This window comes from Apaloderma vittatum, unplaced genomic scaffold (genome assembly GCF_000703405.1).
Source record: "Apaloderma vittatum isolate BGI_N311 unplaced genomic scaffold, ASM70340v1 scaffold5925, whole genome shotgun sequence".
NCBI classification, from domain to species: domain Eukaryota; kingdom Metazoa; phylum Chordata; class Aves; order Trogoniformes; family Trogonidae; genus Apaloderma; species Apaloderma vittatum.
In genome coordinates this window covers 1,466-24,320 of record NW_009716416.1, presented here as the reverse complement: position 1 = coordinate 24,320, position 22,855 = coordinate 1,466, and the positions used below count along the sequence as shown (strand labels likewise).

The 22,855-nt window shown below is 46.5% G+C and overlaps 1 protein-coding gene across 1 annotated transcript in view; it reads right to left on the bottom strand.

Annotated features, from left to right (window-relative positions):
- The window catches only part of LOC104274006 (collagen alpha-1(V) chain-like), a gene marked incomplete at its 5' end in the record, with an annotated part of 103,309 nt that extends 82,310 nt beyond the window's left edge, over positions 1 to 20,999 (bottom strand). Inside the window, 2 exon segments of the mRNA XM_009869515.1 lie at positions 20,013 to 20,175; positions 20,786 to 20,999. Of these exon segments, the coding sequence (XP_009867817.1) occupies positions 20,013 to 20,175; positions 20,786 to 20,999 (377 nt within the window).
- Between the last annotated feature and the right edge of the window lie 1,856 nt (positions 21,000 to 22,855).

Below are 22,855 nucleotides of genomic sequence, written 5' to 3'. Positions count from 1 at the left end.
CAGCTGCTCCAGAAAAGGAGCCAAACAGCAGCAATGGGGTCACACGAAGCCTCATCACCCCCACCAACCCCTGTACCAGTGTCCTGAACCCCTCTCACTGGCCAGACACAGAGTCACAGACAGGAGCGAGCTCACAGAAACCGGTACCTAAAGGGCATCCTTTGGGCTACCAAAAATTTTGCACTAAAAAATGGGAAAGCAATAGTTGAAGGTCTGGCTCAAAAAAAAAAACCAAAAAAAAACCACCACCAAAAAACTTGACTTGCACACAGTCATGAGTCAGCTACAGATTCTTGGTGGTTTGGATAAATCCAGCCCGGATGTTTGCTTCCCCAGCCTGTGCAGAGGGGCTGCAGGAACGGACAGGGCAGGCAAGACCTCTGCTATTTCCCCTCTCCGGCTCCAATTACCACAAGAATGGCTCCCCTCTGGTTTTTGGCACTCAGATAGGAGCCTCTTCCGTTCCTTCTTTAGAAAAAATAGGTTTAATTAAGCAGAAAAGGGATAGAAGTTTCACAAGAACTAAATATGGCTTCAAGGAAAAATCTGACAATGGTTTCCCACTGCATCTCCATCTCCGTCTGGGAGAGGAGGCACCCTGAGAAACCCTGCTCTCACGGCATGTCAGCCTAGTCCTGCATCCCCACCCCAAAGCCATCAGCACGTCTGATATTAAACTTAAAGAACACAAACTGCAGCTGTTATTTAGACAACCCACGTGCCTCTTGACCTGACCACAGAAACAAGAAGAAAATAAGCCCTTTGGCTCAAAGGTAATTAACTTCCCGAGTAATTTTCAACCTTTCTATTTCATAATCCCAGAGAGGAACCCAGTTTCCTATCACGCAATGATCCAGGAACTCGCTGTCAGCCCTAGCCACTGGCTTTGAAGGAGCAGACAAGCTCGGTCCCCTCCTGCACACCTCCTCTCCTGGCCTGAACCCCACTCCCCTCTGTCCCCAGCACTCAGCCCTGCCCTGACAGATGGAAACACGGACAAGCAATAACAGCTCCTGCTTCCTCCATCTGCAAGTGCTGCATCCTTGGGTCAGCTTTTTAGAAAAAAAAAAAAAAAAAAGGCTTTTTGGAGCAAAGAGCTGTATTTCATGCACGCTTGCAGAGACCACAGCACGCTGTAGGTCTGCTGGGGTAACAGTGCAATGCAAATTACGAGCAGTTGAGCAAGGACTCCTTACTGGAAGGGAAGGACAAGCGATTCTCTAAGAGGAGAACAAAAGCCAGATGGCTTTGCTAATTCTGGAAAGCTCTCCTGAAGGAGCTGTCGCTCTGCCAATACCCAAATACCAGTCAAGGACTCAAGCCATTAGCAGAGCAGGAGACGCTCATACGAGGTTCATTTCCAGGCGGCTACTTTCTCCCCCTCCCCACTCCGATAACCGCACAAAGTAAATACCATCCTACCCTAATGTAAACACTCCCCAGCAGCGGCCACAGCCGCCGGCGCAGCACCGAGCGACTCCCCCTCCAGCGCTTGCCAGAGCAAATGCAAAGCCAGAGCTTACGCCCAAGTCCTTTTTCTTAAGTGACAAGGCAGAGCTAACTCCCAAGGACAACACACGCAGCATTCACCAGCAGTGGGGATTATTTACACGACAGCACTTTACAGGTGACGGACGGACCCATCCACCATTCTGGTTTCCCATCTTCAGCGGGTGAAAGATTTTCTTGGTTTTCCAAATGGCTGAGTTCATCAAACCTATTAATCATTACTGGCTCCTTCCTGCTGCTTTCCCTGGAATCCTCACCAAATCCCGACCGCCCAGAGCCTCTTTGCTTTCTCCAGTCCTGTGTAACATCTCTACAGTGCCCCTTTCCTCAGCCCTCTGCTACCACGGTCCATTTAACCATCACATCCTGCCCCAAGAGCTTCTCACGTAGGGACAGGCAATGCTCTAAAAAGAACAGAAAAGGGACAAGCTGAAAAAAGTTCAAATGGACTTTAATGATGGGGCAAGAGCCCAGGCCGTGCTCCAGACTCGCCACTCAGACCACACAATTCCCCATCCTCCCTGCAGCAGCTCCCCAGCCCTTCACTGCCAACTCTGATTCATCCCCAGGCATTTCGCCTAATTGAAACCTCCGTCCTTTCAGAAGAGACATCTAATCACCAGTTCAGAGATCCCAAAGAGCTCTGGGGCTGCTTTATGCTTTGAGGCAATTGTCCTTCACCTTATTCAGCCTTGACTCTGGCGGACTGAGGGGGGCTGCAGGGCTCAGCCGAAGCCCTACGTGAAAGCCATAAATGAGCGTTGCTTCCAGTGGGCGACGTGTCTTTGGCAGCTAAAAGCTGATACCTGGACCCTGGAGGACAGTTTATGTTCAAAAATTTACCAAAAGTGTGGGGAAAAAAAAGATAAACCACCAAAAAACAGATAAGGCAAGCTAGCAACCTGTCATTTAATTAAGATCCAGGAACTTTGGGGACACAGGGCAGAGAGAAAAACAATCCTTAAGAAAGAGGCAGCTTGGAAAACAGGTGGCGTTGGCAGAAGCACAGAAAGCATCAAATCTATAAAGTATTTACTGCAAGGCTACGATGGCAATGTGTTTCTCCAGGGGTTTTTGTTTCAGGGCTGCAAAAACCACTGTGGGATATGGCTCCCAAGGCAGCTCAGCCCCACGCAGCCCCCCCAAGCCGTGGGAGTGATGGGGCAGGACCTACAGAGCCAGGCTGCACGAGCACCAGGGCTGCTCATAGCAAAGGGGATATTCTACAGCAAATGGGAAAATTTAAGCTAGAAAAAAGAATAAATAGATAACCCCCCCTGAAGGTAGAAGTGGCCAACACAGCAGAAACTGGACTGTGGTTTCAATCTCTTGTCCTTACAACCCTGTCTGAGAGGCTCCTGTGGGAGCATCCCGAGTCAGGCCATGCAGAGCAGGAGGCAGCGTCTGTCCCACACACGTACCGGGGACACGTCCAGCTTTCCCTTGACTCACGTCTGGTGCTGCAAACCACCAGACACGGGCTGCGTGCTCCACAGACCGCACCGCAGAGCGGGCAAGTACTTCCACTGGCTGCAGCTGATTGCAGAAGGGAGCAGGTCCCACCCCGAGAAGACTCCTCGGGCTTCTGTTCATCCTCATGCCTTCAGAGCTCCGTGCCAGCGGCTTTGCATCAGCCGCCGCAAACGTGAGGCCGTCACCGTCACACACTGCAGCCCTTTGGAACAGAGCAGTGTGCAAGCTTTAACTTTTCCCTTCCTCTGCAACTCGTTGCTGCCCTGCTCACTCTGGTGCCTCTTAAAAAGTGCTGCCACGCATGAGGCCAGCGCTCCGCCGCTGATCTGTCTGCATTCCTCGGCTCCTGAGCAAGCACTAACGCCATAACTCTTCCGACGGGGTGGAAGGTACACCCAGGGCATGGCTGCAGCCAAGCAGTAGGGACTGCAGGAAAGGAAAAGGCAGCCAAGACGCCTTAAAAAAAAAATAAAGCAAATACAGACACCTGCTAAAAACACCCAGATATCTTTAAATCAACAAGCGTCATGCTCAGCTCCACAGCTCCATGGGCTATTTTTACGTCTGTTAAACAAACCACCACCTATCTAGTAGGATTTTTGGGCATGAAACAATCAGTTGTGGCCACAGAAAGGGGGATGCGAGCGAACGGCTCGCCCTGCTCCACAGCCCCAGTCTGGAATGATGGACAGACAGGGAGAGAGGCTACGTCAACTGGTGTGACAAAAGGCTGCTTTCTGTTCTCTCCTTCTAGCCAGGCTCTGTGGTAAAATAAGCAAAAATAATATGAGAGGTTTCTGCAGCTATTTTGCAAAGAAGGGAAAAACGATAGCACACAGTTCAGGTTTAAGTCAAAACAAAAAACAAATAAAATAAGAAGAAAGCCCCTGACAGTCCCCCACTTCTCTTTCCCCCCAATAAATAGGGGACGCTACTCTCAAATTTCATTTTCCTATTGTAAAATCAGTCTTTATATTTGCAAAAGGAGCATTTTTAAACTTTTTCCTTCTTTTTTTTGGTGTTCTGGGCAGATGGTCTGAACGCCCCCCAGCAGATTAGAAACATATGTGAAGAACAAGGATTCTAAACCACACGTTTTTATTAAGCTGCATGACTCCTAGTTCAAATTTCATCACATGGAAGTAAATATTTTCTCTCTAAAGTATCAGCTGCATGTTAGATTACCCGTAATAGATACTTCATATATGTACACACATACCTACATGCATGCAGATGCCCAGACATGGGTGTCCCATGCTTGCTAAAAAACTCTACAGATGTCAATTTGAGACCACGACTGAAGCTGATGTTGCAATTTTTCTCTTAAAAACAACCTACCTATGCACACACATACAGAAATGTAAAAAAAATTAAAGCTTCACAGGTTCCAGCATTTCAGAAATACCAGATTTGAGTTTGCACACCCCAAATCCATCACTCTGCACAGACATATTAGCATATAGCCTTTAATTATTACCCAGGAATGTGATACTTTTCCAGAGTACTTCAACCTCATGTAGCGAACAAGTGATGGGGATGGTTTTTCCTTACCAGCCCCTTTGCATCCCTCATCTGCACACTCCTCCGAGCTCCATTTTGCAGCCTGATGCAGTGCTTGCATCACGTTTTACATATCTACGCTGCATCTCTAAGCACGTATATTTTTAAACGTGACATCTATAGATGCCCCAGGAGGACCTGAGGTCTGGAGGATGAAGAACTGCGTCCATCTACAGCGAACAACCTGCTGTGGCTCTCCTGGTCAGCTTGGGAGCATCTTCAGCTGACACTTCCCTTGATAAATCATCTACAGGTCTTCTGTGGTGACTCCTTCCCCAAGAACAGAAAATGAGAGAGGAGCTAGACTCCCTTGGCTCACGAGGACCGAGTTGCCAAAGGCCTTGGAGGTTCTCACAGCTGCAGGATGGAAACCTTGCAAAGCCATCTATCTGGTCCGTGCTACTTGACTGGAAGAAATAACTTCTACTGGCTTATTTCTGCGTTTCTGGCTGGGCAAACGTGTTTGTTCTATTTCAGGGGAAGACTGAAAAAAAAGGTAAAAAATCTGACTGCAGAGAGCCCTTCCAAAGTGACTCAGTTTTCTTTGGCTGCTCCAAAACTCCCATGAACATGGTAAATAGTCTGACTCGCTTTTCCCCTCTCTGAAAAATAGGAAACCTGATTCTGAGAAGCGCTGGAACAAGAGAAAAGCAGGTTGAGACTCTGCATGCCGGCCCCGCTTGGCAGAAGGACTTGGCACACTTGCACCATCTCCTAGGGAACGTGCGAGATGTTAAGGTCAGACCTGGTGTAGGTCCTTAGTAGAGCTGATCCGTGCTTGCTCCTTGTGCGAGATCTTAAAATGCTGCTTCCATTCAGCTGGGCAGGACCAGTTCTTGCTTATTTTTGCCAGCACGAGGAGCTAAAGCAGAACCAGATCTGTCTCTACAAGGATCCTACCTAGAAGAAATCCTTGGCGCAGAGCTTGGTGTAGAAACACCTCAGCCTTCTGGCCACCTCTGTAATTGCAATTGCCAGCAACTACATACTCATCTCTTGTGTATACCAGGCATCACTTAAGTTGAAAGTTTAAACTAGCACACAAGGAAACATTTTCCTCTAATGAATTGATTAGGACAGCAATGCATTTTTTGGGCTGGTTTCCCCTGAAAGCAAGCCATGTGTGACCTCTTCGTGCAGCCGCAGGTGTGTCCATCTATCCCAATAACTCTTGAAATCAGATAGCTGATTTCAATCGCTTTTGACAGAGGAAAAAGGCTCAAGATAATTAAACTCCCATAAATGTCATGGAAAGAGCTGGGTAAGAGAAAAGCATGGTACTAGTTCATTGTCTGAGGAGAGGCTGTGCAGCGAGTTCACATCTGATCAGATCCAGGCATGCACAGGAAGAACACATCTCTTTAATGTTCCTACCATACGAAAAATCTAAGCAACCACGAGACACAAATTAAAAGGAATCTAGACCTGACTAATCTCAAGGCATCTCTGAGATTTCCAGCTGGAGCACCACAAAATAAGCACTTCTTCTTCCATTCCTGCCTTTACACGGAAAACACCCTTTTCTCCTCAATTTTCCAGATCCAAGGAGAATGGAGGAGAAAACCAAGCATCTCCAGGTCCCAGCTAGCCAGCACCCCTGGCAACTCTCAGAGGAACATCACGGCACATGGCAGAGCCCGAAGGTTTGTTGCTACCTGGCATCAGTCACCAGCCATGTTCAGGCTGGCATTGCCACCCAGGCAACTTCAGATGAGCCTTTACTCAAAGAAAGCAGCTCATCCGTCTGCACAACCGCCTTGTAATCGCTCCTGGCTCTCCCGCAAACACACTAGGATCAAACCCTTAGGGCTATTTTTCTCTGTATGACCACACAGCCGCTTGTCACTCTGTGATTTCTGCCTTCAAACTCTTCATTAGGTAACTTAAAGGAAAAAGTCAGCATTTATGTCACACTCCACACAAATTACAGCCTTGATCCCTAAAAACAGACACACCACAATGACCACGTGCTCTGTTGTCACTGTCTTTATATGTGGCCCAAATACAACTTTTATAGCATGGTCACTGTACAGCTGCTGTTTGGTTTTTTTTTTCCTTTCCAGATCAGAAATGCTTAGGCAGGAACGGTGTGAGCCTGTAAGATAACTTTGAAAGGCAAACTTTAAAAACTGCTCAAAAATCGTGCTGCCAAGTTCATAGGTATTCTGTAATCCGTTTACAATATTAATACCACCAGCTGAGAGGGACTTCATAGCACCAGGTCACTCAAAAAAAAAAAAAAAGCTATCTACCCAGAATTTAAACATGATTTTCTTTTCTCCTTTTTTTTTTTAAAGTTATTGTCTATCCCAGAGTGCTCACAAAATAGTGAGTGTGAATAACTCCACAACAGAAGTTTTTCAAGCAGTTCCTTCTGAGCTGCTTTGGCTCAGGTCTATTCACATGGTGGGGTTTTTTTCCCTAATTGAAGCACCAAGTCAGATTATGCTCCTGAACCCTTGCAAGCAGCAAATTAGACTATTAAAAAAAGAAAAAGTAATCTCTTAATACTTGCTCAGAAAATTTGCTTCCATGAATCTGCTTAAGCAGAGTAACTCAGAAGGCACCTGGGCAATGGGCTTCTGCAACTTTAGCTCCTCCTGACAGCCCAGGAGAGAAGTTTTCATAGAAAGATAAAATAAGAAGACACTGTGACGGGGTGATGCTGTCCCTGATAGCCACCACAAGTGCCCAGGACATTGTGGGAAGGTACCAGAACCAGTCGACATTTGGCTTCACATCAGAAAAGCAAGAAGGAAGGGGGAAAAAAAAATTTTAAAAAAAGAACTTGCACCCACACCACCATCCTGTGAGGGTGCTAATTGCTTTGGTGGTGGCCCAAGGCCAGGGTGAGGGCCTGGTGCAGGTCAGCATCGCTGGGACAGCATCCCCACAGGCAGCAGCATCCCACAGAACTCGCATTCAAGCCCACTGAAAAGCTACATGAACCCATAGCCTGCATATTGTGGGAGACATTTACATAAAGGAAGGAGAGTGTCAGCCTGACCTTCCACTGCTCAGCATGGAAATTGAAAAAGAAAACAAAACAAACAAAAAAAAATAAAAACCACAGCAAAAAAAAAAAGCAAAACCCCACAAAAGCCAAGTCCAGGCCTCGGAGAAATGAATAGGACAAAATGAATGGATGCCATTGTCCATCATGATCTGCCAGCCCTTTAACTAGCAGTTAATAACGCTGAGAGGGAGAGAAGATGAAACAATGAGCAGTTTTGAAATAGCACCCTCATTCTGTGTCCAGTGACTTCCAAATAACACTGCTTTTCTGAAGCATACACTCAATACCCTGCACTCCATAGAACAGGCTCAAAAAAAAAAATAATCCCTGTTATTTTCTCCTTTTTCCTCATTGTATCTGTTAGGAATCTCTGGGAGAAACCCAAGTCCCCATTTCCCCCTGTCCTCTGCTGCTCTTTGAGCATCAGGTAGCTCAGGGCATCCCAGCTCTCTCCCACCAGTGCCACCACTCCCCAGGTCCCAGTTGCCACCACCCACAGGTCATGGCCATTGCAGCAGCGCCCAAGTAGCCTCACCCTCAGTCTGGGGGTCAGCTCTGGGCAGCACCCTTTCACCCAGGCTGTATTTTTCACAGGAAATGAAGAAATTGCAGCATCTTCCTTGGAGAGGAGATTCAGCCTGGAGGGGAACATGCAAGGCTCTGAAAACTCCACGTAAGTCCAAACTAAGAGCCCGCAAGGCTGCCAAAGGCTGCCCAACCTTCACATTTCTTCTTGCGGTCGTGCAGGCCTGACCACACACTCAAATTTCCTATTTTCTTTAGCATTTCATTTTAGTGCTGCATTCCCCTCATCCAGCTTCACCTCCTGATGTCACCGCCCGACCAAGGGCTGATCGTACCCTTCCAAGTTTCCTCTCATCATCCAAATCAAATAATCCACTAATAACCGAGCCGAAGGGCTGGCTTTTTCCTATAGAACTGATTTTTCAATGACATATGTGTGAACCATAAGGGATAGTTTAAAAACAGATTCTCCCTCATTACGAGCTGCAGCGCAGCACATCCCAGCGTTGCTCCTTTCGTGTCTTCCCCCTCCGCGTCGAACGACTGCCGTTTCCTGGCTCCAGTTTCACGTTGATTTATTTCCCTTTCATCTATGGAAAATTCGAAACGAGATCAGCTTCTGCTGGCTGCGCCGCCCACACAAAGCTGGATACGCCAGCGTATTGTAAGGGGGACTCTTCTCGCAGTGGAAAATATGTAGTAAAGCGAAGCTTTTGGCTTAAGTCACACATTTGAGAACTCGCTGTTGGAGCTCAGTTTTTACTCAGGCCTGTGTAAACAGGGTCGTGGTGCCTGCTGGGCAGGTGTTGGTCCCAATGACCCAGGTTATGATGGAGGTGAGGGATGCAAAGGGAAAGGGAGGGTCTAGGGAAGGTGGTGAACAGTCTCAAGGGAGACTTGAGGAGCAGCCAGTCTGCATATAGAAAAGGTGGCTGCAGCAGCAAAGAAACCCATCCCAAAGTCTCCATCCAACACCGAGCCACGACCATCCACAATGGTCAGATAAAAGCAGAAGGCATCTCCCAGCTCCAGCTGACAGCTCACGCCATCGCCACAAGGGCAGGAAGAGCAACCAAGGGTAGCACCATCCTACCGCTCTCCCATCCTCTGCCCTCAATGCTTCCCAAACTCCAACACAAAACCCAGGTGAGCCCTCAGACAGCTCCAAAGCTCATTTTGGAAAACCTCAGTCTGGGTTCACTTCCATCACTAAAGGGCAGCTCTTTGCAGAAGACACATCAGTGCTTCCATCTCACAACAGCTGGAGCTCTGAGGACTAAGGTACCTAAAATCTGCATACCCCTTGCTTTTATTCATTTTTTTTTTTTTTTTGCTCATAGCTGAATTAATCCAGAAGCTGAGCTGCCATTTACTCAGCCCCACAGATGGGCTCTCTATCTCCCCACTGCCACAGCCCCAAGATCCACCCTGAGGTTTGATCCTCAGGCCTCTACACCAAGATGGCTGAGGATCAAGGGTTTTGTATACACAGAGGCTTTTAATCAGGACTTGGAATGTTTTCTGCCCCAGGAGGTAAATACAGAATCCAGGTTTTATGGATTAAAGGGAATGGGGGAGAAATAGACCTGGCTGCCAAAGTTATCTCAGGATGTAAGTGGGATTACATGCTTAGCCATGAGGATATCTGCTGACACGCTCAAAATTGAACTTAACACCAAATTTTGGTTGGGAAAGAATTTCCCCTCATTTGGCAGGCAGCAGTCACCAAGCCATGAAGCCCTGAGCAGGACACATCTGCTGGGACCACCCGAGAAGGAAGCTTTTGTGCAGGTTCCTATTGCTGTTTCCCACCGTCGCTGCAAATTTGGCCAGTGCTGCTCAGGAAAGAGCTGAAAATGGATAGCTGAGCACACGTGGGCGTTACACCTCTTGTCCGTACACCCTTCACCCTCTCTTTCTCCAGCAAAATGGGCTGTCTCCTTTGTCTGTGTTCACACACCTCTCACATCCACGCGCCACAGTATTTCTGCAATTACATCTTGACACTGCTAATTGAAAGGTGATTTTTCTTTTTTTAAATAAAAAACCTCCTCTGTGCCACATCTCCCACCTTAGATTCAGCATCCAAAAAGTATTTGGTTTAAACACAAAAATAGGAGCTCCCCTAACAAAGTTAATTGGGCACTTCCTCGGCTTCTTACCCCAAGGAAGGGGGCTGGGTTTGTACACCCTATAGCCTGAAGAGCAGATGTGAAGTTCAGCCCCCCAAAAATGTGGTTGTCTGAACAAAACTTGTGAAGGAACAGGAATAAATTCAGCGTGACCAGCTCAGCAGTAGCTAAGCATCACAGCTCAGATTTCGGTATTGTGAGCAGCAAGCTGGAAGAGGGTAAACATAATTTGCAGATAAATTTGCTTATGCAAGGCATCAAAGCCTCAGAAAAACCTTGCTATGTTTGCAGACATTCCAGAGCAGAGAACAGTGCACAAAAGTAATATTCACCACAAATTCTCTCATCTCCCCACACATTTCGCTTCAGTGGCCAAAGCACTGTTTGTTCAAGCAGACCTGACCTCCTGAACCACAGCCAGTATGTGGCTACGTGTGGAGAACAATGAGCCCACGGTTAGAGACTTTTTTCCGTGTTCTTGGAGGGAATAGAAAACACACATACACACAAATACACATCCAGCATTCTGCACAACTCATTAGGAATACCCTCTTCCAGTTTCCATCCCCAGGGTGATGTATTTCTTGTGAACATATACATTCAATCTGAGTCGGAGTAGTACACCTGCACGCTGGGGATGTCTGGAGTGGGCTAGGATTTTCCTTTGGGCTTTGGCAAGGAGCCCAGACTGCCTCCAAAAAGAAAAAAAAAATTAAAAAAATTAGAAAGGCCTCACCATGTGTAAGGAACATGTGTTTCATTTGTTCGTACCTAAATGACAAGGGAATGGGTTGAACACAAAGTCAGCCGAGAGGCTTCGAAGTTTGCTTCTAAGCATTTACTCTGGCCTCACTGCAATGAGAGGTTATGTGCACAATAACATCAAAGAAACATCAATTTGACAACTGCCAGGTCAACAAGGACACGAGCCCAGCTCCCTTCTTGACCAGCTTGTGGCAGAGCTCAGGGCTCACCATCCTCTTCCTCAAGGCAATGGCTCTCCCACAAGATTGGCTCAGATGAGTCTGTAGAGTTGGCTGCAACAACGCAAATCACTCAAACATCTTGTATGTAAGAGGATTTTTTTCCTATCCACAGGCTTCTGTTCCAGAAATTCACTTTTATGCAAATAAGGCTAATGGGTCTGTCACCTCCTACACAGAACAAGGTTCCCAAATGACCCGGGAAGGGGAAACATGCCCCAACTGGGGCCGGTGGCACGATATCACTCTAGACAATCACATTTACATAACGCATAGTGATGCTGCCGATAAACTTCAGCTAAAAACTTCTCCCCCAACAGTGTATTTGGCTTTTCCCTCCCATGCTCAAGCTGAGGAAAACCACCTCTCTCAAAAACATCCCTTTGCTTTCCCCTTCACTGCTTTTTTAACACACTCTGGGTCCCTTTACTGCTCCTGAAGCCCTGTCCTGCTGCCTGCTCCATGTCCACACACCACTGTAAACCTTGGCACGGCGTCACCAGAGAGGAGCAGATTCCCAGCATTACATCACCCTGTCTGGGCTCAGCAACCCGCCTTCTGCACCTCAGAGTTTCCACGGAAGAAACCGAGCCCCCTCCTCCTTCCTCCCACTGTCCAAGGGGGGAAGCAAACTCCAAACGAAGCCATCAGCCGAAAGAGTAATGACACTACACCCAACAGCATCCATCACGTCTAATGAGCCTGTCTGGGTTGCTGCCTGCCAGCATTTAAATATAAAACCCTGCCAGGTGAAATGTCAGGAACAACCAGACCCAGCTCTGCTCCCCATTCCCCACAATCCCCGTGGCGGATGGAAACTCTTTTGAAGGATGAGCTTTGCCTTCCAGAGACCGCTCAGTTTTGCTTGTTAGCAGTTCCAACTGATCACCCCACTCCGCAGGAGGTACAGACCAGGCCAGAGAAAGTCGGGCAACAGCCTGCCTGTCCTCTCCATGCCATGGCTCAGGACAGCAGGGATGATGGCATCCTTCCCCACTGACAATTCCCACTCAACATCCTTGGCCATGTCCTCCAAACTGGAAAAAGCTCATCCAAACCAACTAGTCTGCATGAGTCCCTGGCTAAAGCAACCATGAGGCTCCAAACTGAACCATAACAAAAACCCCCTTGTTTATTATTATTTCCCATTTCAGTAGCCTCTGGAGTCACAGCACGACACTGTCCAGGAGCCACCAGGGATGCCAAGGGTTCCTCAGACTGGGGTGAGGTCCCACATCCTTCACTGGCCATTCTCACCCTGGATTTTTAATGAATGCAAAGTGCCCCATATCCTCAGAATTCACCATGCTTTGCTAACAAAATCATGAGGAGGCACCTCTCGACAAAAAATTGCTCAGGTTCAGGCGCCTTTTCCCATTTACAGACAACACCATCCCATTTTTTCTGTGTGTTTTTTTTTTTCCCCAAGAGGATCAACTTTAGTGGAATGGTGCATTTGAAACATATGGATTAAATCCCAGAACTAACCTTTTCTAGAAGAAGGTACTTACTCAGAATGGCAGCAAAAGGACTAAATCCTTTGCCTTGAAGGTAACACACAACAGTACCCACCCAGAGACCAAACCCACGTGGTTCCTCCTGTAAGACGGGGGATTGACTCTGAAGAAACTGCAGGATACTGGAAGACCACGCAGCTTCCCAGGCTGACGTTTAACTTAGCAATATTTAAAGATAAATGATGCACTGCATCACTGTTGAACATCAATAAAAGCACTTTTATGGTCTGTTTGAACAATAAAGCACATCTCCCCCCACACTGTAGGCTGTCAGAGGCCTGAAGGCATTAGATACCAGCAAGCTGCAGTAATTAACTGCACATGCCAATGCACATTTTCTTTTGCATTTTATGAAGTGGAATTTACCACAGACCAAAAAAAAAATAAAAACTCACCCCAAAATAAATTTTAAAAAAGGTTAGAAAATTTAAATATGTGTATTTTGTAATCATGACTAATAAGGCTACATCATTACAGGCAACCCTGACCCAGTCACAGAGCTTGACTGCAGTCCAGATGGCTGAACTGCCAATTACCCAGCACATCTAAATGAAAAACAAGGGTTTCAGCAAAGTGTATGCAAACAATTAATCCAATGTTTCCACCCAAAGCCTCACTTTCCTTGCTGGCACCTGACAGTTCGAGGTCAGATAAAACGGCGTCAGTTTAGGAATGAAATGAAACCACCTGAAGGCACAGGCTAAAACTTTTACAACCTGTTTTCTGCAATTCTTATCCTGGATCTGATCCTGCCTCTCCCTGGGTACAGACACGCTAATAAAACCAGATGACGTCCCTGGGCACCTGTGTAAGACGATGCTGTGAGAGAGGCTCTGCCAAATATCACGTTTGGGTTTCGATTAGATTGACTGCATTGCTTGGACTCTGGCACAAAAATCTCACCATTAATCGTAAACCCATCCAGAGGTATAATCTTCAATAATCGTAGACATTTTCTAGGCAGCATTGCTCTTCTGCAAGAGCCTAGCTCTGTGATTTAATCCATATGCCTCAAGAGCACCATTTCACTAAAGACGATCCCTTTGAAAAAAAACAAAAGCAGAAGAAATTACAAGAAAACCGGCAACTAAATGGAGAATTATTAGGAGACTGGGGAAAGCTATAGACATCTTCAAAAAGAAGAAAAAAAAAATTAAAACAACCCTAATTCTGGCTCAGAACGTTTTATTTTCCATCATCTCACACCACGGTATATGCTGGTGGTGTAAAACATTGACTCTTTGCACTCTCCCTGAAAGGCTCTACAGCAAAAGAGGTGAAATCAGATTTGGCAGGGCCAGGAAGACAGGCAGCCAGAACTGTAAATTAGCTTCTTTCAGCAGTCTGCCGAGGTAGGGGAAAATAACATGGGAGCGTGTATCTGTTGCACATCTTGACAGAGAAATTCAGCTTAATAAAAAAACTCTAATTAAAAAAAAAAAAAGCTTTTTGAAGGTTAACAAAAACTTAAATCAGTATGAACTCTGCCCAGTTCCTTCCTGATCTGTTGGGCTAAGCCCAGATCTTGCAGAACACGATGGGTCCAACATCATGCTCAATGAGCAGCCTCACTGAGCTCAGTGGAGCCCTTACGATGATTCCAGTTTGAAGGTATTGGGGACCTTGTTGCTTCTCCCATAAACAAACAAGTAAGTGTTCCTGCATGCTCTGAATCTTGCAGCTGCTGGTTCTGCTTGCACAAAACCCTCCTGCCAACAGGAATGGCACAGACAGCTGTGCCCAGGCAAGCTTGGGTCTAGATGTGCATCAGACATGGATTCACACCTGAGGCTCTCACAGTACATGTTTCCCCAGGAGCTGAAAAATTCTACAAATTTTGCAGTTACCACCAATCCGGCTTTTCCCAAAGGCCGTTGTACCAGAAGCACAGCTTCTACGGCAGAAGGACAGCTATCTGACATGTTAACAGCAGATCTGCCTGCAAGAAGGGGGCCCTACATCTCTCCAACCAAAAATACACCATAAGATGCACTTACAGGTACAGGAATCTTTTCTCATTTGCATATATTTTGCTAAAGCAAAAGCTATTGAGCCAATATTAGAAACTTAGAGGTGTCCAGGGTAAATAAGGTACAGGAACTTTAAAAATAAAAGTACTTTCCAGACCTGGAAATGCTACAGAGCCAAGAGCATGGGAAGGGAGGGAGTAAACCCTGACAATAGTGAAATGAAATCTGGGATTATCAGCCACGGTGATAATTGTTTAAGTGTAAACAAGGCAGAAGATTAAAAGAGAGTTGGCATTTCAACCCAAGAACAACACGGCACCTGATCAGCCCCGATGTCTCTGCTAAGAGCACCGAAGAGCCTGTTCTGCTTTGTCTTGCACCTTGAAACATTCAACAGCCCTAAGAGCACCTCTGGCACCTTGCCTGGGCTTTCTGGCTCACTCCAGCGCAAATTGCTTTCCCTCCACTTCTGATGTCTTGATTTCACTAGCGGTCTTCAGAAACACAAAGGAGGAAAGAAAACAAAAAGCACTATCCTTTCAGCATCATCCCAAGCCCAGCAGCACGCTGTGTCTCATCGCAGGACAAGCTCTGGCAGAATCTAAGAGCAAATACTCTGTGAGCCCCACGTGGTTTCACTGCGTTGGCAGAAGGGTGTCCGCAGGTATCCGAGCCCCTCTCAATCTGCACCTTTTTTGGCAGGATCAGAGGAAACCACTTGCTTTTACAATCCTAACTAGACCAAGGAGACACAGCTATGGCATTCAGCTGGACAAAATAAGCTCTTGCCTCCAGAGGAGCCACCAGTAAAGGACAAATCTTCAAAAGCAATATACACACGTGCTGAGATTTTCCACTTACGGGAAAGCCAGTTTCATTTACCCCAATACCAGACACTACTATTTCCAGAGGATCACACCACCAGTTACCTTATGGGACAATCCCGCAAAACTGTAAACAGGTGAACAAAAAATAACTAGCATCAAGTGTACTCACTTGTTACTAGGGTATCCTCAGCAGTTTTACCAAAACCTACTCTTTTTTTTTTTTCACCAAGGGCCACACCACTATTTTAACGACACCAACACTAGCTCTGCCAGCCAGGTGCTGTACGGTACTTTTATCAGCACAGCAGCCTCACACAATAGTCTCTTCCAGACAGATCAGGAGACAAAATGCAATATCCATCAGAAACATGTAATGCATCACTATCTGGAACTTTGGCAAGGTCTGAGCAAATTTCATTTCGTTCATCAGCCCATCACTGCAAAGCACTGCTCTACAGAGCACTGCTGAGCAGTACAACACGCTGCTGCACAAACCAGCCTTCTCTGGGGTTACATGAGATGCTTCAAAACACCACGGCACAGGGTTTAAGCTCACCTAATCCAGCTTGGAAACAGTAACGTTTACCTGCCACTGCCATTGTGCAGCACTTTTGTGCATAAAGAACCTTCAGCTGTGGGTTACGGGATTTCTCTGCTCGCTGCTGTAACACAACCACTTCTGGGACTCAAACGCAGCACCAGCGACCTTACTAAGCCAGGATCTGAACTTTGTTTCAACCGACATCTGCTAAACCAGAACAACCTCTCAAGCCCAGAGCCAGCTGAGCTGTTTTTCCACCAGACCACCAAGGCAATCGGCAGGTTGGAAAAGCAAAAACCAACCCATGGGGAGATGCCATCCCCATGGTCCTGGGACATGGTGGTCAAATGGATTAAGCGACCCGCATGCTGTTTTGGCTAGACACATTAATGTCGTGCCAGGCTTTGGTTGGGGGTGGGAGACAGAACATATCTGAGTCCGATTGCTCACCTGAGGGAAGGAGCAAGCCCCGTGGAGATGGGTGCTGTCCCCTGAACCCAGTAACGAGAGGCGCACAGAGCAGAAATTCCTTGGCGTGAGCATCTTCCAAGGATGATCTCAGATGAAAGCCCACAGCCGCGGTCGATGGGTACAATGTGCACAAGTGCGTGTGTAACAGCCAAGCAGACCCTGAAGCAAGCAGAGCTTTGGCCTGAACTCAGCTTGTTCTCAGCTCTTACACCAGCAACGGCTGAGCACAAAGGCTGATGGGTCAGCCCTGGGATCAGCACGCTGCTGCCAGAGACGAGCTCACACTGAAAAAGAACTGATGGGATCAACCCTGCACAGAGAGGTGACTCCTGCAACAGCTCCCAGGCACTGAGCAGGCAGCTCCTTTGATCCACAACTGCAGAGCAGGGCCATCACATCACTGGCATGTTTTGTGAAGTCTGGCTGGTTTTCAGGCAGGAGACACTTTGCCTTCTTTCCCAGCTTCATCCTCTATTCCTATGCCTTACCCATCAGACTGCTAGGAATCAGTTCCTGATGTATGGGTTTTTTTTTAAAAAGCGCATCAAGAGAGACAGTTAATCCCTCTAAAAATGAGATGAATTCACGTCTTCTGACTTCCTTCCAGGGCTGCAGCAGCCACAGGGACACCGCTTACTACAGCCTGCAAGCAGAGAGGAAGTGTTCAGGCTGCACCACAGGCTATTTCTTTTCTCCTTGCCTCTCTGACAGCAAAAAGCCCTTTGCTGTCTCACAACAGCATCCTCTCAGTCACAGCTTGAAGGCGGCCACCACTTCCCAACCCCAGCGCGAGAGCCTGTCCTGACATTTGTAAACTCGTGTTTCGAACAACAGCTCAGCACAAAACTTATCTTGTACAACTTAGGCTTCAGGCTCGGCCCCTTTTCAATCCCAGCCAGCTCTCCCCCAGCCATACAGAGGGATCCACACAGCCTCCCAACTAATTGAATTTTAATGAGAGGAAGTCATTTTTCCACTGGAAGAATGTTGTGCTAGCGAAATATTTTGAAACTCCTCTTACTTTTCCTGCCAGGCTTTTTCTGCCCATCTGCCCCCCCGCTTGATCAAGGAATACAGCAGAGTTGCTCCGTTCACAATCCCAGCTAGACCTGGAGCTTAAATAATTATGACTTGCAAAACAAAACAAAACGCGTTTGGGGTTTTATTTGATTTTGGTCCTGACAAGGAGGATATGAATTCCCACTACTTACAGCTCTCACTGATTCATGCTGAGAAACAGCCCTCCCCAGCGCTAACCTTCCATCCTGCTCCCAGATCACTGGGTTATTTTAATTTCCAGCAAAAGCAACAAACATGCAAGAGCCAGGAGACTATGGGTGCAGAAAAAAAAAACCTCAAAAAATGAGGAACATCTTGTTAGCTGAGGTCTGCACTGGACAGCAGCAGCTTCAACTCCTAGTTCTGCATTCAGTCCAGAAATCATCAGCTTTCCAGGAACACGTAACTTCAACAATTTACGTCTGTTTCCCATTGTTCTGAGCCACATCTTTTCCTGATACAATTTTTGCTTAGGCTTGCAAAAAGAAGAAAGAAGGGACCAGAGGAAATTAAGTTGCTGAAATATGAAGGGAATTAGGTTATAGTCCACTGCCTTCAAGAAATCTATTAATTGCATTCAGTATAAAGGTATTTTGATTGGGTGGAGGCGGGTGTGGATATGCCGAAAACCTTGATGAGGATGACAAAAGAAAAAAGGACAAAGAACTAGAGTTTTATATACACACTGTACTGATCTCAGCACATATAAGACAAAGAGAAAAAAGTACTTGCAATGATTTATACCTGCATGTTGCAGGCTCCAGAGGGGAACACTTGCCTCATTTTACCCACTTGCCAAGACCGGGGAGATTCACAAGCCCTCTGAGCTTGTACCTCTAGAGAAGTCCTTTTCAGCAAGGGAGATATGGCGACCCCCTGGCCAGGGCTGACAGTGGAGCAGGGAGTGTTCCCACCCATAAATGCACCTTCCCTTGCCCAGCAGAGGAATCAGCAGTCCTAAATACTGGGAGTGCTAGAAACCACATGGGAACATCTCCAGGTTCAGGGGCAGTTATGGAAACTGCGTTATTTTGCAGAATGAACTAGCCCCAAGTGCAGGTTTTTCATCCAGTCTGAATGTTAAGTGGATCTACCAGATCCCTGGGCCCAGCGGCTCTCCAGAAAAAAGCTCACCGCTTCATATAACAACCCCACTCAAAGCACAGCCGCCAGTGCGACTGATGAGATTTTTGGGAGAACCTCCAACATTTGCAAAAGACACCCCAGTGCCCATTAAACCCAGGTTTTACTTTCCATCTTTGTTAAGCTTCCCAGGGAATGCCTATTAATTTAATACAATTTAGGGATTCAGCTCTAACTCTCTAAGAGGGATTTCGGCAGCAACATTCAGACCATGCATTCTTGCTCTGTTTACAGCAGACTAGCTCCCAGATGTTGGTCACGTTAAACACGCTGGAACTTTCCTTCCGAGTGACAGGGAAGCACAGACAAGATCTGGCTTTGCTACAACTCTAATTATCCACCCACAGAAGACGTTCCTCAGCTTTTTGCTGGGTTGGGAAGGCCCATGAGATACAGCTCTTCCTCCATATAAATGCAACAACAGTAAGGAGGTAGTGATCAATAAGTCTTGCTTTACACTCCATTGCACTGATTTCAGGGAAGCAACTGTAGCTCACTGCAAAGATCAGGGGCAAGACTCTCATACGCATGAAAGCCTCAGAAGCACAGCAGACCGCAGAAGTTGAGATTGCTAGAAAAATGCACATATTAAACTAGCTGCTGAACTATGGGAAGAACTTCTACCATATGTACCTTGTCTATAAATAATCCTCTCTGTCTTTGCTCGAATCAGAGGAGCTCATGGGAATGTTCCACCCATCACGATTTCGGTTTGCTTTTTAAAAGCAGTCGCTGTGTGGGAGGTGACGGGACTGCCAAACCAGCTGTCGGGGAGAGTCCCCTTATGTCATGGTGCAAGAAACCAAGAGCCAATGGCCAAACACATGAGGCAAGAGAAAATTCCTGTGATTCCAGAGTGAACTGTGATTTGTAAGGAGCTGCTTTCTTCAGTCTTCATTTACTGTCCCTACAACTTTAATTCATAACACAGGGATGAATGAAAATCCTGTGAGCCCTTCCTAGGCTAACGAAGCCAAAAGCACAAGAGCTACAGACCTACAAAATCTCAGTGCAGTGGCTGGTCTAAAACCCCAGCAAGGGCATGAAACCAGAGAACCTCATTCCAGCAGTTCATCTGGCCCACTGTTTTCATCGTTACTGCAGAAAGTATTTACCTAACTGAAACAAAAACTTTTTTTTTTTAAAATAATAATATGCACAATGGTCTTCTGTTATGCAAAAATCCAATACAAGTTTCAAAAGTGAGCCATAAGCACCCTGTCAACCAGAACCCAGCACATCATCTCTGTGGAACATCCACGGAGCTGTTCATTGTCATGACTTACCTCAAACACTTCTTCATCCAATATCCTTGTTCCAAATACAATGATGCCATTGACGTCAATGATGGGATGGTCACTTCGGTCCAAGAACTTGGTTATCTTCTTTTTACAGTCCAAAATCAAGGTGACATTTTTCTTCTGCACACTGATAGCTATTCTGTGCCACCTAGAAAGAACAGAGTTGACAAATGTGTTAAACGGAGACTTGGGCTTGCAAGAGCAAGCTACTGATTGTATAACAATAAAGCTTTCGTAAACCGATGTTCTGCAAGCTTCCATGCCAGCCACCATCTGCAAACACACGGAAATCATCTTTGGGCAGACCCTAAAGACTATTTGAAATAGAAAGGCTGTATTGACAGACAATTCCACGCACTTCTCATCCCTCTAAATCAGGAAGGAGAGGGCCAGTTCTGGCTGCAATATGAGGCAGAGATAAAAGACCACACCAATGACCTCTGGCTATTCCCCTTTTCCACCCTCCTTAGGTCCTGCAAAAGACTCAGGGTGGAATTTTTAAGGCCCTTTACAGTAAAAAAATGCCCATTATGCATCCATCAGACAGTTTGCACTGACTGGTACGTGATTTACAATTTTTATATACGCAGTATTTATCCATCAAAGGGCAAAGTTCAAGAATGGGACTTTTGGCAGTAGCCAAAGGTATATACATACATTTATACATACACGACTCCTATTTCACACAAAATTCAACATGCTGGCATAGATATAAACAACATACATTTTGTTTCCTTTGCTCACAAAATTTCACTTACTTGCCATCTGCTAGGTTAATGCCTCTAAAGAGAGGATAGTCTTCTGGGCCTGGCTTTCCTGTATGGTCTTCATACAGGAATACAGGAGATCTACCCATCTCCACACCAATTTGCTGGATCCCTTGCTCATTGTAAATTGAGATCAAGAAGGACTGACCTCCTTTCTTCGCTTTTACAGTGGTTAGAATGGAGAAGTCCTCTGGGAATGGGGAAGCTGAAGTGGAAAAGCAAAGAAGTTAGTCAGGTTTCCTTGAAAATTAATCCCTACAGAAACAGCACTGTTGCCTAATAAGCCACGGAAAGACCATTGGTTTATCCCTCCAGATGGGTGCACATCAGCTTTCCTAAAAAATTCTGTAAGGCACCATCTTAGCTGCCAGGTGAGGATCTGGCTTTCCCCTAAAGCCTCTTGTGATATGGGGTTGGGATGGGTTGCAACCCAAAGCAGATTGCACCAAAGCCAGCGGAGAGCAGCGTCCTGCACAAGACACCTGCTCTAACGGCGCATTAAAAACCCAAGCACAGAACCAAACATATCCGAGGATCATCCCTTTATGATCAGAAAGCCTTCTTCCAGTTCTTCTTGCAACCTGTCACAGAGCCAAAAGCCATCCCACATTTGAACCTGCAAAGGATGGCAAAGGGTCTACTGTTTTGGGAAGAGACCACAGTGCTGGGGAAATAGAGGTCTGAAAGAAGCTGTTAGTTTAAATCTGTGTTATTTTCATCTTACTGGGCTCTAGAGCTTTTTAGGACACTAGAAAAAAAAATAAATCACAATTCTGTTTCATATATCATAAGGTTTCCAAATTAACTTAAGATGTCAGAGGGGCAGAGGAAATTAAGCATCCCATGCCAGACAGGCACACGCAATACTGAAAGGCTTTATTTAAGGGAGTGGGGAAGTTGCATCAGATTTTGTCTGTTCCAGAGGACAACAGAGCATTTTGTGGCTTTGGCTTTCAGGGCTGGTGCAACACACAAGAAAAAAATATCCTGAAAACAGAAATAAACCTGGCAATCAATAGGAAATGCTAATTTGTCTGCATATTAAAAGGCATCGAACAAATTTCCTAGCTTTTTCTCCACTCAGGAAAACAACTTTGTGATCTCAGGTCATGTATTTTGGTAAGGTTTGGAGGATTAAATCATGGAACAGGTACAGACGGAACAGAGCAATGCTCTGCGCAGGGTGAATCCACCAGACAAATAGATTTCAAGTGTCAAGTCAACGTGGGCATCAGATCACACCCTGTGCAGGATTTTCTCTGCCATTCAGACTGAAATGGTGAACACAAAGTGAAAAGCCTGGATACACACCCCACACAGGACATCTTTAAAAACACCAAAAGCATTAGTAAAGGAATTTTCTTGATCAAATTATTATTGGATGGGGGACCTGTTGGAACAGAGGGTACCCACTGGGCACAACCTCCTCCTGTGCTGCGTTTCAGCAGCGCGAGACTGGCAGGGTACCTTTCCTTTAAGGTCCAGCCTTTCAAAAAAGACAAGGATCGCATTGTACCCCTGGGTATCTGCCTGAGAAATCTCAAACCACAGCAGGGCAGAGTAAAGTGGGGCAGCCCCACCACGGGGTGTGTTGCGGGGACTACCGACATGTGCGCCAGCCGGCGGCACGCAGGGCTGGGAGCCACACAACGGGTCATTTTTAAAACTACAGATCCCTAGCTGTATAATCCACAAAAAAAATAAAAAAGGGTCAAGCTCGGTACCTATAAGCTTCAAATAGATTTTCTTCACCCCTTCAGGCTTTTCTTAGATGGTATCCCAGGGCTGCACAAGGGATTCTGACCCAGGGAGGGGACCAGGAGTGGGGAACTCTTGCAACCACAGTAAAGCTGACAGGTTCAAGTGCAAAGAGGCCTTGAGCTCACCTCTCCACTCTTCTGCCTAGGAGTCGCCTTTATTCGCAAGCCAGCGTTTTAAATACATTTAGCTACCTAGCACAAGGCTACGCTGCCGAGGGGGCAGGAACGCAAGCGGGCTGGGCTGCATCAGACACCAGCGCTGCTACAAGCAGCTCCTGCAAGCAGAACACACTGAGGGACT